At 48.2% G+C, this 14,420-nt stretch overlaps 1 protein-coding gene across 6 annotated transcripts in view; it reads right to left on the bottom strand.

Annotated features, from left to right (window-relative positions):
- The window catches only part of GOPC (golgi associated PDZ and coiled-coil motif containing), a 51,469-nt gene that overhangs the window by 17,911 nt on the left and 19,138 nt on the right, over positions 1 to 14,420 (bottom strand). For 4 of the 6 annotated variants that reach the window (XM_075338299.1, XM_075338300.1, XM_075338301.1 and 1 more), the window contains exons 2-3: positions 5,861 to 6,025; positions 5,020 to 5,043 (exon numbers count right to left, since the gene is read on the bottom strand). In XM_075338299.1, the coding sequence (XP_075194414.1) occupies positions 5,020 to 5,043; positions 5,861 to 6,025 (189 nt within the window). The remainder of the gene's footprint in view (positions 1 to 5,019; positions 5,044 to 5,860; positions 6,026 to 14,420) is intronic. The other 2 variants (XM_075338303.1, XM_075338304.1) reach the window with 1 other exon arrangement.

Raw genomic sequence — 14,420 nt, 5'->3', positions numbered from 1 at the left:
AATCCATCTATGAAGCGATTGGAGCGTCATTAGCGCCATCTTTTGCGGCCGTATGGGCACTCCAAGCTATCTCAGCCGGGCTTGCGCAAGTCGACTCAGTCACACGTGCATTTGCCCCGCAGGTAGCACCATTGACCTCGCAAATGGCGGCATTCGCGTCGTACGCGATTAATGCTGTTCTTGACGCTACAAGCCGCACGGCAGTGGCGTCAGCCAACTCCGTTGTTTTGCGTAGGGCCCTGTGGTTGAGACATTGGAAAGCAGATTCTCATTCCAAGAAGTGCTTAACCAATTTGCCTTTTTCTCGTGACCGATTGTTTGGAGAGCGTTTGGATGAAATCATCAAACACTCCAAGGGTAAGGACTCATCCTTACCGCAACACAGACAAAACAAACCCCAACAGAGGAAGGGTCAGTCTGGTTATCGGTCCTTTCGAGGACCGGGCAGGTCCCAGTTCGCCTCGTCAAAAAAGACTCAAAAAGACCAGAGACGCTCAGATTCTTGGAGGTCTCAGTCACGCTCAAAAAGGACAGCCAGAGGAACCGTTGCCAAGACGGCGTCCTCCTGACTTGCAGTCTCCGATTCCCACACCCGCGGTCGGTGGGAGGCTTTCCCACTTTGGCGACATTTGGCTGTCACGCGTCAAAGACCGTTGGGTGAGGGATATTATGTCTCACGGGTACAGGATAGAGTTCAGTTCTCGTCCGCCAACTCGTTTCTTCAGAACTTCTCCACCACCAGACCGAGCCGATGCTCTGTTGCAGGCGGTGGCCGCTCTAAAGGCGGAAGGAGTGGTGACCTCCGTCCCTCTTCAGGAACAAGGTCACGGTTTTTACTCCAATCTGTTTGTGGTCCCAAAAAAGGACGGATCGTATCGACCCGTCCTGGATCTAAAGTTGCTCAACAGACACGTAAAAGTCAGGAGGTTCCGGATGGAATCCCTACGCTCCGTCATAGCCTCAATGTCTCAAGGAGATTTTCTAGCATCAATAGATATCAAAGATGCGTATCTCCACGTGCCGATTGCACCAGAGCATCAGCGTTTCCTACGCTTCGTCATACACGACGAACACCTGCAGTTCGTAGCGTTACCTTTCGGTCTGGCAACAGCCCCCCGGGTCTTCACCAAAGTCATGGCAGCAGTAGTAGCTGTTCTGCACTCGCAGGGTCACTCGGTCATCCCGTATCTAGACGACCTGCTTATAAAGGCACCCTCTCAAGAGGCATGCCAGCACAGTCTGAAGGTGGCACTAGACACTCTCCAGAGTTTCGGGTGGATTATCAACTTTCCAAAGTCTCATCTAACCCCGACCCAATCTCTGACTTATCTTGGCATGGAGTTTCATACTCTCTCAGCGATAGTGAAGCTTCCACTGGACAAGCAGTGCTCGCTACGGACTGGAGTGCAATCTCTCCTTCAGAGCCAGTCGCACTCACTGAGGCGCCTCATGCATTTCCTAGGAAAGATGGTAGCAGCAATGGAGGCAGTCCCGTTCGCGCAGTTTCATCTGCGCCCTCTACAATGGGACATTCTACGCCAATGGGATGGGAAATCGACGTCCCTCGACAGGACTGTCTCCCTCTCTCAGACTGCCAAGGACTCTCTGCGTTGGTGGCTTCTCCCCACCTCATTGTCACAGGGAAAGTCGTTCCTTCCCCCGTCCTGGGCAGTGGTCACGACGGATGCGAGCCTATCAGGGTGGGGAGCGGTGTTTCTCCACCACAGGGCTCAGGGGACGTGGACTCAGGAAGAGTCCACCCTGCAGATCAATGTTCTGGAAATCAGAGCAATCTATCTTGCCCTGCGAGCCTTCCAACAATGGCTGGAAGGCAAGCAGATTCGGATTCAGTCGGACAATTCCACGGCGGTGGCGTACATCAACCACCAAGGGGGAACACGCAGTCGCCAAGCTTTTCAAGAAGTCCAGCGGATTTTGACGTGGGTGGAAAGCAGAGCGTCCACCATATCCGCAGTTCACATCCCAGGCGTGGAAAACTGGGAAGCAGACTTTCTCAGTCGCCAGGGCATGGACGCAGGAGAATGGTCCCTTCACCCGGACGTGTTTCAGCAGATCTGTTGCCGCTGGGGGACGCCGGACGTCGATCTGATGGCGTCACGGCACAACAACAAGGTCCCAGTTTTCATGGCACGGTCTCACGATCACCGAGCACTGGCGGCAGACGCCTTGGTTCAGGATTGGTCGCAATTCCGACTCCCCTATGTGTTCCCACCTCTAGCATTGTTACCCAGAGTTCTCCGGAAAATCAGGTCCGACTGCCATCGAGCCATACTCGTCGCTCCAGATTGGCCAAGAAGGTCGTGGTACCCGGATCTGTGGCATCTCACGGTAGGCCAACCGTGGACACTACCAGACCGTCCAGATTTGCTGTCTCAAGGGCCGTTTTTCCATCTGAATTCTGCGGCCCTGAACCTGACTGTGTGGCCATTGAGTCCTGGATCCTAGCGGCCTCAGGTTTATCTCATGAAGTTGTTGCCACAATGAGACAGGCTAGAAAACCATCCTCAGCTAAGATCTATCACAGGACGTGGAAGATATTCTTAGCGTGGTGCTTGGCTCAAGGGTTTTCTCCCTGGCCATTTGCATTGCCAATTTTTCTTTCCTTCCTGCAGTCTGGGTTGGAAAAAGGTTTGTCGCTTAGCTCTCTTAAGGGTCAAGTCTCCGCGCTATCCGTATTCTTTCAGAAGCGCTTGGCACGGCTTTCTAAAGTACGCACGTTTCTCCAAGGAGTTTGTCATATCGTTCCTCCTTACAGACGGCCATTGGAACCCTGGGATCTGAACAAGGTTCTCATTGCTCTCCAGAAGCCGCCTTTCGAGCCTTTGAAAGAGGTTTCCCTTTCTCGGCTTTCACAAAAGGTAGTTTTTCTTGTGGCGGTCACGTCTCTTCGAAGAGTGTCCGAGCTAGCGGCGTTATCTTGCAAATCTCCCTTCCTGGTGTTTCACCAAGACAAGGTAGTACTGCGTCCAATTCCAGAGTTTTCTCCCAAGGTGGTTTCTTCCTTTCATCTCAATCAGGATATCACTTTGCCATCTTTGTGTCCGCATCCAGTTCACCAATTTGAAAAGGGTTTACATCTGTTGGACCTGGTGAGAGCACTCAGGATTTACATTTCTCGCACGGCGTCTCTACGCCGTTCTGATGCGCTCTTTGTCCTAGTCGCTGGTCAGCATAAGGGATCGCAAGCTTCCAAATCCACCCTGGCGCGGTGGATCAAGGAACCAATTCTTCACACATACCGTTCTGCTGGGCTTCCGATTCCATCTGGACTGAAGGCCCATTCTACCAGAGCCGTGGGTGCGTCCTGGGCATTGCGGCATCAGGCTACGGCTCAGCAAGTGTGACAGGCGGCTACCTGGTCGAGTCTGCACACGTTTACCAAACACTATCAAGTGCATACCTACGCTTCGGCAGATGCCAGCCTAGGTAGACAGGTCCTTCAGGCGGCGGTGGCCCACCTGTAGGAAGAGGCTGTCTGACAGCCCGTTCATGTGGTATCTTTTTACCCACCCAGGGACTGCTTTTGGACGTCCCACTGTCTGGGTCTCCCAATTAGGAGCGAAAAAGAAGAAGGGAATTTTGTTTACTTACCGTAAATTCCTTTTCTTCTAGCTCCAATTGGGAGACCCAGCACCCGCCCTATTTGTTCTTAGGGTTTCGTTTTTCGGGTGCACATGTTGTTCATGTTGTTTCTTAAGTTCTCCGATCTTGTTATCGGATTGAATTTGTTTTTGAAACTGTTATTGGCTTTCCTCCTTCTTGCTTTGGTACTAAAACTGAGGAATCCGTACTCCTACGGGAGGGTGTATAGCCAGAAGGGGAGGGGCCTTACACTTTTAAGTGTAGTTCTTTGTGCGGCCTCCAGAGGCAGTAGCTATACACCCACTGTCTGGGTCTCCCAATTGGAGCTAGAAGAAAAGGAATTTACGGTAAGTAAACAAAATTCCCTTCTTTCAGCCATTCTGCTTAAAGAAAAGTTGCAGAAAAAAAAGACGCAGTGTGAACATATCCTGAGGAGTCATTTCATTCTGTGTGGAAACAGAAGCGACGCTCTTCTGTCTCTATGTGAAAGGTCTTCCTTAAGCTGTAGAATCAAGGCAGGAGAATAACAGGAGGACTATATTCAGAAGACCCTGCGCCATGCTCACCTGTCACACCATCTTATACATTAGTTTTGTTGGGACCCGCATGGAGGGGCTCTACTGTAATATGTAACCTAACAAGTGGACATGCTGATAAATGAGAGAAGAGCACATCTCACACCGGTTAGTAGGTCCACACCACTGCAATCACAGATTAGTTCCACTTGTGAATGATCAGCATCATGTGCCTGAATGGTAAGGACGTCTACAAATGATAGGATATAGGATAATGCTCCGGGACAACTATGTCAACACATACCATCAGGAAGGAGTCAAAAATGGCGCTTGCTTTGCCTCCATAAAGTAAATGGTGGCCTTGGGCTAGGTTTGACGGGAGCTTTTCTCGGCTCTATGCCAAATGTACATTACACGATGTGAACAGATCCTGGTACACGAAGAATAGGAAGGATCCGGAATCACAGAAACAATGGACTAAGATTCACGCTTGGGTGAACGTTTCATAATAGCAACCGCTATTATTCTGTCACCGCGTTCATGGGTTATCATTATTTTCAGAAAATGTCCCTAAAAAGTCCAAACCAATATGGCGTCAGCTCCTGTTGTCACCCCTGCAAAAATGGCTCACCCTGGTGTTAAAGTGTTGATTTTTAAGACTAGTAGTGTACGGGCCCTATAAAAGGCTCCATATTGCTTCTAGGCTCAGACTCCGTGTGAGCTGGTACACCGCTCGGGGCACACAGTCATTGAAGCTATGAGCGCTGCTGCCTGCAGAAGTGTTTCCGGCCTCAGCGATGGTCTCTGGATCTGGACCCCCACTGACCGACAGTACATCCAACTATGAAAACTACATTCAAATGATGGAAAGAACGATGTGACAGAATCATGCATTACTCACCAATACTTCCATGCTAGGGACAGACTTAGAGCAAGAAGAAAGACATCGGATTAGAAGAGCCATTACTGTTACACAGCAGAGTAATAAGAAAAGGAAATGGCATACGTGCTGCAACATTAAATAAGAGCTAACTCCCAACATCTACAATGGCAAGAGCTACAAAATAGGAATATCTAGGGTTTTAAAAGGGAATCTGTCACCAGATTTTTGCCACCCAATGTGAGAGCAGCATAATGTAAATTCAGAGACCCCAATATGAATGGTGTCTCACTAACTGGGCTGAGAAGTGTAGTATTGATAAAATCACTGTTTTATCAGCAGTAGATGATCACTAGAGAACTATTTACTCTAGTGTGCTCCCAGGTAATCCAGCATACTCCTGAGCTCTATAACCCCGCTCTCACCATGGATTAGCAGCTTTCTGCCTTTATACAATGTACACTGAATGCTGCCAATCAGGGGTGAGGTGGGGTTATAAAGCTCTGTATTCAAATAACCGCTACATCTGCAGCAGAGAAAATATTGATTTTATCAAAATGACAGCAAACAGCTCAGTAAGTGACACATCACTGGAATCAGGGTCTCTGTCTCTACATTATGCTGCTCTCAGATGAGGTGGCAAAAACCTGGTGACAGATTCCCTTTAACAATGTCATAGTAAGGAATCACTTATTACCTTACAGGGGTGGTCTAAAAGTTTTAACTGATGGTTGCTCATTGGGACAGGCAATTGTTGTAGGATTGGTGGGGCTCAGACCCCTGTCCACCTCCACAATGATCTTGAGCCTGCAGTACCAAGCACAGCTACATGTATATTTGACAATACAGCAATAGGACTTACCAGTTTGGCTTTGATGGCCCCAGAGTCCACATTCTGACCAGTCTTGGCATGTAACTGCAGCTGGACTGCATGGAGCTGTAGCAGCTGATCATGAACCTCTTTCTCCAAAACTGCTTTCTCCGCTTGAGTCTCTGTCAGCTCAGATTTCATGTCCACAAGCTGGGCCTTCACAAATAAACAAAAAAAAAAATGAAATGATTATTTTTAAGATTTTCAAAAGATTCCACAATGAGTATCTGGTTCCTTTTTTTAGGCAGGTTTGTGTACATAGAGAACATTAAAAAAAAAAACAAACAAAAAAAAACACACAGCATCTTACAGTTTCAGCACAGTGTATGGGATTTATAGAATGTGGTGTTTGTTGTTAACGCAGCGGAAACAGACCTGCGGTGCAATTCTGAAATCTGCAACATGTTCATTTCTCTTGCGGTAAATATGCGTTTTATATATGGACTTTACCCAAAGATTAGATAGAGATAAAATTCACAGATGAAAACTGCATCAGAAAATACAGTAAAAAAAAAAAAAAAAAAAAATGCATGTACAGTGGAACCTTGGATTAAGAGTAACTTGGTTTGAGAGCGTTTTGCAAGACAAGTAAAGCTTTTTAAAAAGGTGTAACTTGGTTTAAGAGCAATGCTTTGCAATAGGAGCAAATACTCACCGTGCACTTCCGGTTCTGTCCTTTCACCGCGCTCTGACCCGCTCTGGAGGAAACTTTCTGTACATTTGTACTGTATACTGTACACAGTATACCATTGTACCGTATATACTATATAGCATGTCTATTAATTTGTATTTGTAGATATAGTATTGTACTTTCTTATTGATATCCAGTACAGCACATTGCTTATACTATACCTCTCACACGCCAACAATTCTATTGTAAGCTAGAGTGCAGTTTAATTTGTTTTATACTGTACAGTATTTTGTATTAGTGCCCTGTCATATTATATGAATACAGTACATTATATTATTGTAATAAGTGTGAATAAATACAGTAAATATTTTTGGGTTGTGGAATGAATTGTCTGCATTTCAATTATTTCCTATAAATAAATTAGCTTTGAGATAAGAGTAACTTAGTTTACGAGCGCACTCCCGGAACCAATTATCCTCGTAATCCAAGGTTCCACTGTACTCTGCACATGACAAGCTAAGGCTAGTTTCACACTTGCGTTCAGCGGAGTCCGTCACTATGGAGAATAGCGCAGTCCGTTAACGCACTGCGCTATTCTCCATAGACTTGTATGGATGACGCAATGTAACGCAAGTGTCAGCGTTGCATCCGCTGGACGACGCAGCGTCGTTATTTTGACGCTGCGTCGGGCAGAAGGAACGCATCATGTAACTTTTTTTGAGCAGCGGAATCCTTTGGATTTCACTGTGCACGCTCTCTCTGGCTCCCTCCACCCATAACCAGGGTACACATCGGGTAACCAAGGAACCCTGGTTACGTGTGACGGGAGCCCGACACTTCCCTGCTTGGCTCCGCCCCCCTCCCCGCACTCCGTATGTATATATACACACACACACACCTGTCCCCCAGCGATGCAGTCCCCGCGGCACTGACGTCCTCAGCCATGGCCCTGCTCGGCTCCACCCACCGCACTCCGCCCCCCGCTCCTGCCCCCCGCACACATTTTCGGCGACCGAACGATCAACTGATGACCCGGCGGCCGGCTACTGTGAGTGATCGGCTGATCTCCCGGCGGCCGGCTACTGTGAGTGAGCGGCTGATCTCCTCCCGGCGGCCGGCTACTGTGAGTGAGCGGCTGATCTCCCGGCGGCCGGCTACTGTGAGTGAGCGGCTGATCACCCCGGCGGCCGACTACTGTTAGCGATCACCTGATCGTTCACAATAGTCTGCCGACAGTAAAACTGTAAAAACGCAATGCTACGGATGCCGTTGAACGCAAGTGTGAAAGTAGCCTAAGTAACATGAATGTTTCCAAAACATGACATACTAAAGACAGGCAATAACTGCAGGAAAAAAAAACAAAAAAAAAAACAGCTGAAAAAAAAAAAGAAAAAAGTTTAGTAACTATTAATGCACAACATCTCCCCCATCAAAAATGCACAAATACACATTATGGGAACTGAGCCTAGCACTCATACTCGGCGCCATTGGTGAACTCTGCTAAACTGGAAGGACATGCCAATATTTCTCTAATATGTATCCAAATGAAGAGATACTGGAAGGAAACAGCATGTCTTATTTACAGCAAGACATTTATAGAAAATCTAGCGAGTGCTCTGGACAAGCGGACTACAAAACGTTTCTCTTATGCGGAGATTTTGGCACCACATATGATTTTGGTGTTTAACTGTAAAAACATTACGATCCATGTCAGATGAAAGCCGTATCAATCCATAAAGTGGAGAGATGATGTACATTAAGCTCTTTTATGAGAATTTTGGGACAGACGCAGCTTCAAAATTCTCCACTGTCTGATCATAGCCTACATATTAATGGAAAAAATATGCTAATTGTGCACATGAGGTCTTCTTTTCGGTGTCGAAAAAAAATAAAATAAATGGTCAATTCTTAACTCATTTTAGCTGCAGAAAACAGGTTATTTTTGTCCATTTGCTATGGGGAAAAAGGAAAAAATAAAAATTGTGTGTGTGGTGGTGGTGGGGGGGGGGGGGGGGAGAGCTGGTTTTATTGAAGAGGATTACCAATAAATATTAGTATACACCCCTTCATCTCGATTAATAGAAAGATGATATAACTGAAAAAGTGGAAAATGAGGCAAACGCATAATTGACTGGTGTGTGTATAGAGAAGATAAATAGAGAAGCCAGACATTTAAAGGAATGCCATCATCTAAAGTCCCCTTATTTATTACACATCTGTCCTTTCTGATTTGGTGAATGGTTTTACAAGGACTGGTGATGAGCAAGCTCTACCAGGCTCCGGTGCTCGGTTGTTGTACCGGAATAGTCAGACACTCGGATGGGAATGACTCGTGTACTGAGTATAATGGTAGAGTTCCTGGAATAATGCTCGAGTTGAGCCTGTCCAGGCGTCCGATTGCTTGTTACGAGTACCTGAACATGGTACTGCCCCGCTCATCACTACCAGCAACCTTTTCCTAGATTCATGCTGCCCGAGCCTCGAGCAGCATGAATCAGTCCAGGTATGTTTTACTCTCAAATACTGCGGCCTTTCAAAGAAAACTTCATTTAAAGAGGTGGCCAGGGACCAGAAGGAGACATCTTATTAGTTCAATGTGGTCCTTGGCCAACTTCTCCTCTCCCTGTTCTGCTAAAGTGGATTGCAAAATCTCAGCCATGTACTAGAGACAACTGTCAATCAAGTAGAACAATGAGAAGACGTCCCATCCATGGGAGAGACTTGTCAATCAACTGAAGCAGGGTGGAGAGAAGTCAGCCCGCGGGTCACGACGGACTAGTCAGGTCTCCAATGGTCGCTGGATGGCTTTTCAAACTGTGTTCTCTTATACGGTGGAGTATTACAGAGAACACACCAGGCTGCAATCACACAGCCATTGCCTGATTCATGCTGCCTATGCTTAGTGTAGTCCCAACCTCGTGACAGGTTCCCTTTAAAACTAAAATCTTCAGTAACGTTACTGGGTTCTAGCAAAAAGTAGAGAAAAAAAAAAAAAATTGTCAATATAAAATTTATCATACATGTGGATTTCGTTTCTATATTGGAAAAGCAACAACTAGAAGAATGCGAGCACGTGCTGTATCTTCTTTGTAAAACCACTTAGTTTCTCAAGGAACTGGATCTGAGAACGATTATCTCCTAGGTGTGTTCAAACAGCCATGTAAAACATTAACCTTCAAGAAAAACCTGCCCGGCAGAGCTCGGCTGCCTGAAAGGGAAACGACTGACCACAAGAACATCACATTTCAGAGGAGACAACATATCCATGAATAATTCAGAACGTTCACTGTGAAGTGGAGGCCCAGCTCACTGCTGCCTACAATACAGTGCACAGTAAAAACAACCGCAACACTACTGCCGCTGATATTGTGTCACATATTAAATGGCGCCCTTCTGTACCTCTGCAATACAGCATCAAAAGGGTCCCCCTATACCTCATTGACGTCCATAGACATTGGGGATATTTAGGATTAGAGCCACTTCTTAAGCTGGGTTCACACATAGCGACAACGACGTCGCTGTTACGTCACCATTTTCTGTGACGCAACAGCGACCTAGTAAGTCGCTGTTATGATCGCTCCTTAGCTGTCAAACACAGCGACGCAGCAGCGATCATAACGACACGCGTCGCTGTGGAAGCCATGCTGCACTTGGTAAATATCAGGTAACCATTACCCGATATTTACCTTGGTTACCAGCGCACACGCTTAGCGCTGGCTCCCTGCTCTCCTAGCCAGGGTACACATCGGGTTAATTACCCGATGTGTACTCCAGCTACGTGAGCAGGGAGCCGACACTGGCAGCGTGAGAGCACACCGCTGGCTCCCCTGCACACGTTGCCGGAGCCAGAGTACACATCAGATAATTAACCCGATGTGTACCCTGGCTAGGAAAGCAGGGAGCCAGCGCTAAGCGGTGTGCTCTCACGCTGCCAGTGCCGGCTCCCTGCTCACGTAGCTGGAGTACACATCGGGTAATTAACCCGATGTGTACTCTGGCTAGGAGTGCATGGAGCAGGCAGCTGGCACTGGCAGCGTGAGAGTGGCGGTGCTAGTAACTAATGTAAATATCGGGTAACCAAGGAAAGGGCTTCCCTTGGTTACCCGATGTTTACCTTGATTACAGCTTACTGCAGGCTGCCAGACGCCGGCTCCTGCTCCCTGCTCGCTTCATTTCGTCACTCTCTCGCTGTCACATACAGCGATGTGTGTGTCACAGCGGGAGAGCAACGACCAAAAAATAAAGGTGGACATTCAGCAACGACCGGCGACCTCACAGCAGGGGCCAGCTCGTTGCTGGATGTCACACACAGCGACAGCGAGGAGGACGTCGCTGCCACGTCACAGAAAATGGTGACGTAGCAGCGACGTCGTTGTCACTGTGTGTGACACCACCTTTACTTTCAGTTGGGAGGGAAAAGTTCTTGCAGCAAAAGACAAAAACAAACATTGTGAAGAACAATGAAGAACAATCACTGCAGGACAGACTTCAATAACTTCCTGACTTCTAACTAGTAGGGTCTGCCCCCCAGTATCCATGCTAGAGACGCTTCTTAAGGTCAGATGCACCTACCTGGGTTTAACTATAAACAGACCAACCGCACGTCTCTGACCCATACTCTGTCCAGCCCCACTAATGCAAATCAAAAAGGGTCCGTGGAGCCTCTGTTAAGTGTCGACACGGAAAAATAGCCAGATATCCCTCCGGGAAGGACCTGGCTCTTTTTAGGAGACCACCATAACCACCATATTAAGTGGCCCTTTTAGTCAATATCCAACTCTTTGACGAGTTTAAAGATATTACCAGGGAAATACCAAGGCCAGGTATCCATCCACAGACAGCTGTTTCGGGGTATTGCCCCTCATCAGTGCAGAGTAGGATTCTGGCTGGGTGGGAGCAATGTCTAGTAGACCAGCAGACAAAACAATCACTGATCTCAGGGAGACCAGCCAGAGAAATAATGGCTGGGGGGTCTGACCTGACCAGCTAGTGGTCAGGAGAGTTATTGATGGGTCAACCTAGCAGTGATCGTCATATTGATCGCTCTACACAACGTTCTGTGCTCAAAAACTTTGAGTGGTTTTGTGAATCCGGCCTTAGTGAGATAGGAATACCAGTAATGTGTATCTGCGCTTTCAGGAAACTTCTGCCATGCCATAGACCTATCCAAAGTTTTGACTGGTAGGGGTTTCAGTGCTTAGACCCCCCCAGATACCCAAGTGCTTCTGATCCTTCATGTCAGCCACTCCTGCTAAAGATGGGCTCAAGAGAATCTAAAAGGCCAAATCAGCAAGCCGTTACGACAGCCTTCTAGCATAAACATGCTTGAAATATGACAATCTTCTGTGCAATTCATGGTCGGGCAGATCTTTGGCGTTTTTATGCTAGTCCCAGCCAGGTAAAGAAACTTTTTGAAGAGTGTGTATTCGAGCGCTCCCTGATGTAAGGCTGTACGCTGGGTTTTCTCCTCCCGATCTGTGATTCCCCAGCCTCTCCGCCTGCCTCCGGTCTGTGATTGAAATCTCAGCAGTGACTTGCCAAATAGTATTCGGTAATTTAAAGGGAATCTGCCACCTAATCTGACAGCAGCATAACGTAGAAACAAAGACCCTGATTCCAGTTATGTGTCACTTACCGGGCTGCTTAGTGTGATTGTGATAAATTTACTGATTAATTAGCAGTAGATTATCATTAGAGGACTACTTGGCGTGCTGTAGATAGTCCAGGATATTCATGAGCTCTGTATAACTGCTAGATCTACAGCAGAGAAGACCGTGATTATCAAATGTAAGAGACACATCGCTGGAATCAGGGTCTCTGTCTCTACATTATGCAGCTCTCAGATGAGGTAACAAAAACCTGGTGACAGATTCCCTTTAACCCCTTCACGACCGCGGGCAGTAAAATTACGTCCTATTTTAACGTGACTTAACGACCAGGGACGTAATTTTACTGCCTAAACTTCATTTGATTGCCGTGGCCATAGCAACGGCTTTCAAATGATGTCCCCTGCTGTTTCTTACAGCAGGGGACCTTTGCTTGACCCCAGGGGGGGCGGCATCGCCACCCCCTATCGACGATCGATGTGATTGGCTGTTCAAATCTGAACCGCCAACCACATCGATCGCACTAATTTCGGCAAAAATAATGCCCGAATTAGTGCGATCCTGTGAGATCCAGCTATGAGATGCCGCAGCTGCTGCAGCATATCATAGGTGGACCTCAAACATGTCTCCCCCAGCCCCTGCAGCACTGATTGGAGCGATCGTGCAATGACGCGCAATCGCTCCAATCAGTGTGCAGTGGGGCGGTGTGATTTGCCGGTGGCCGCCCTCCCCAGGCCTGTGCTGGCCTGCGAGCCCTCCCCCAACATGTCTGCAGCGTGCAGTGGCTGGTACTTGTGGTACCACGCCACCGCCGCTGCTGCCGCCGCCGCCGCCCTAGCTGTCACCGCTGCTGCACGTGAGTACTGTGCTCACTTTGCAGCCAGCCCGTGCGCGCTCCCGTGGTGCCCCTGCGCGCTCCCGTGGTGCCCCTGCGCGCTGCCATGGTAGCCCCTGCCGTGCCCCCCCCGCGATCTGCTCCCCCCAACCCCCCCCCCCCCCCCCCGACATCCCGATCTGCTCCCCCCGCGATCTGACTGCCTCCCCCATTATCTCTGTTCTGCAGCTCCCTCTCCGGTCTCCCCCTCTGCTCTACCCCCTCCCCCTCTGCTCTCACCCCCCCCTCTCCCCCTCTGCTCTCCCCCGACGTCCTCTTACCTGTCTTCACCGGCCTGATCACATCTGCGTCCATCGCTGGGTCCTTCCTGGGCATTCTGCTGATCTGCCTGCTGCTCCTGTAAAGCTGTCCATCTCTCTGCCATCTATTCCTCTGCAGCTCTTCTGGTCAGTGTTCCTCCTGCTAGTCCTCTGGGTACTGTGAGTATAACTTTTTTTTTTTTTTCCGTATCCCCTGTCCATTTTTACACCTCATCTGTCCGTGCGTCCCGCCAAGCGCTGATCAGGGATGCAGATAACGGATCGGCATCCCTGCTCAATTTTTGGCGTGACTTTTTTTTCCGTATCCCCGACGCTTTTTGTATCGCATCCGTCTGTGCGTCCCGCCAAGCGCTGATCAGGGATGCAGATAACGGATCGGCATCCCTGCTCAATTTTTGGCGTGACTTTTTTTTTTTCCGTATCCCCGACGCTTTTTGTATCACATCCATCCGTGCGTCCCGCCAAGCGCTGATCAGGGATGCACATAACGGATCGGCATCCATGGTCAATTTTTGGCGTGACTTTTTTCCATATTTGCGACGCTTTTTGTATCGCATCCGTCCGTGCGTCCCACCAAGCGCTGATCAGGGATGCACATAACGGATCTGCATCCATGGTCAATTTTTGGCGTGACTTTTTTTTTTTTTACGTATCCCCGACGCTTTTTTTTATCGCATCCGACCGTGCGTCCTGCAGCGGCCGATCAGTGCACTGCGTCTGTGCGTTTGAAAAGTCAAATGGCGCTCCTTCTCTTCTGAGCCCCGCCATGCGCTCAAACAATTTATTTCCACCACATATGAGGTATCTGCGTACTCAGGAGAAAATGCACAATACATTTTATGGTGCATTTTTTCCTGATAGCCTTGTGAAAAAAAAAGCTACCTAGTTGAAGCAACCGTTTTGTGGTAAAAAAAATTTTTTTTCTTTTCACGGCTCAACGCTATAAACTTCTGTGAAGCCCCCAGGTGTTCAAAGTGCTCACCAAACATCTAGAAAAATTATTTGAGGGCTCTAGTTTCCAAAATGGGGTGACTTGTGGGGGAGCTCCATTGTTTAGGCACCTCAGGGGGTCTTCATACCCCACATGGCGTCCGCTAATGAGTGCAGCTAATTTTGCATTCAAAAATTCAAATGGCGCTCCTTGCCTTCCGAGCACTGC

Source organism: Anomaloglossus baeobatrachus, chromosome 3, assembly GCF_048569485.1.
Source record: "Anomaloglossus baeobatrachus isolate aAnoBae1 chromosome 3, aAnoBae1.hap1, whole genome shotgun sequence".
Classification (NCBI taxonomy): Eukaryota; Metazoa; Chordata; class Amphibia; order Anura; family Aromobatidae; genus Anomaloglossus; species Anomaloglossus baeobatrachus.
This window is presented reverse-complemented; position numbering and strand designations above follow the sequence as displayed.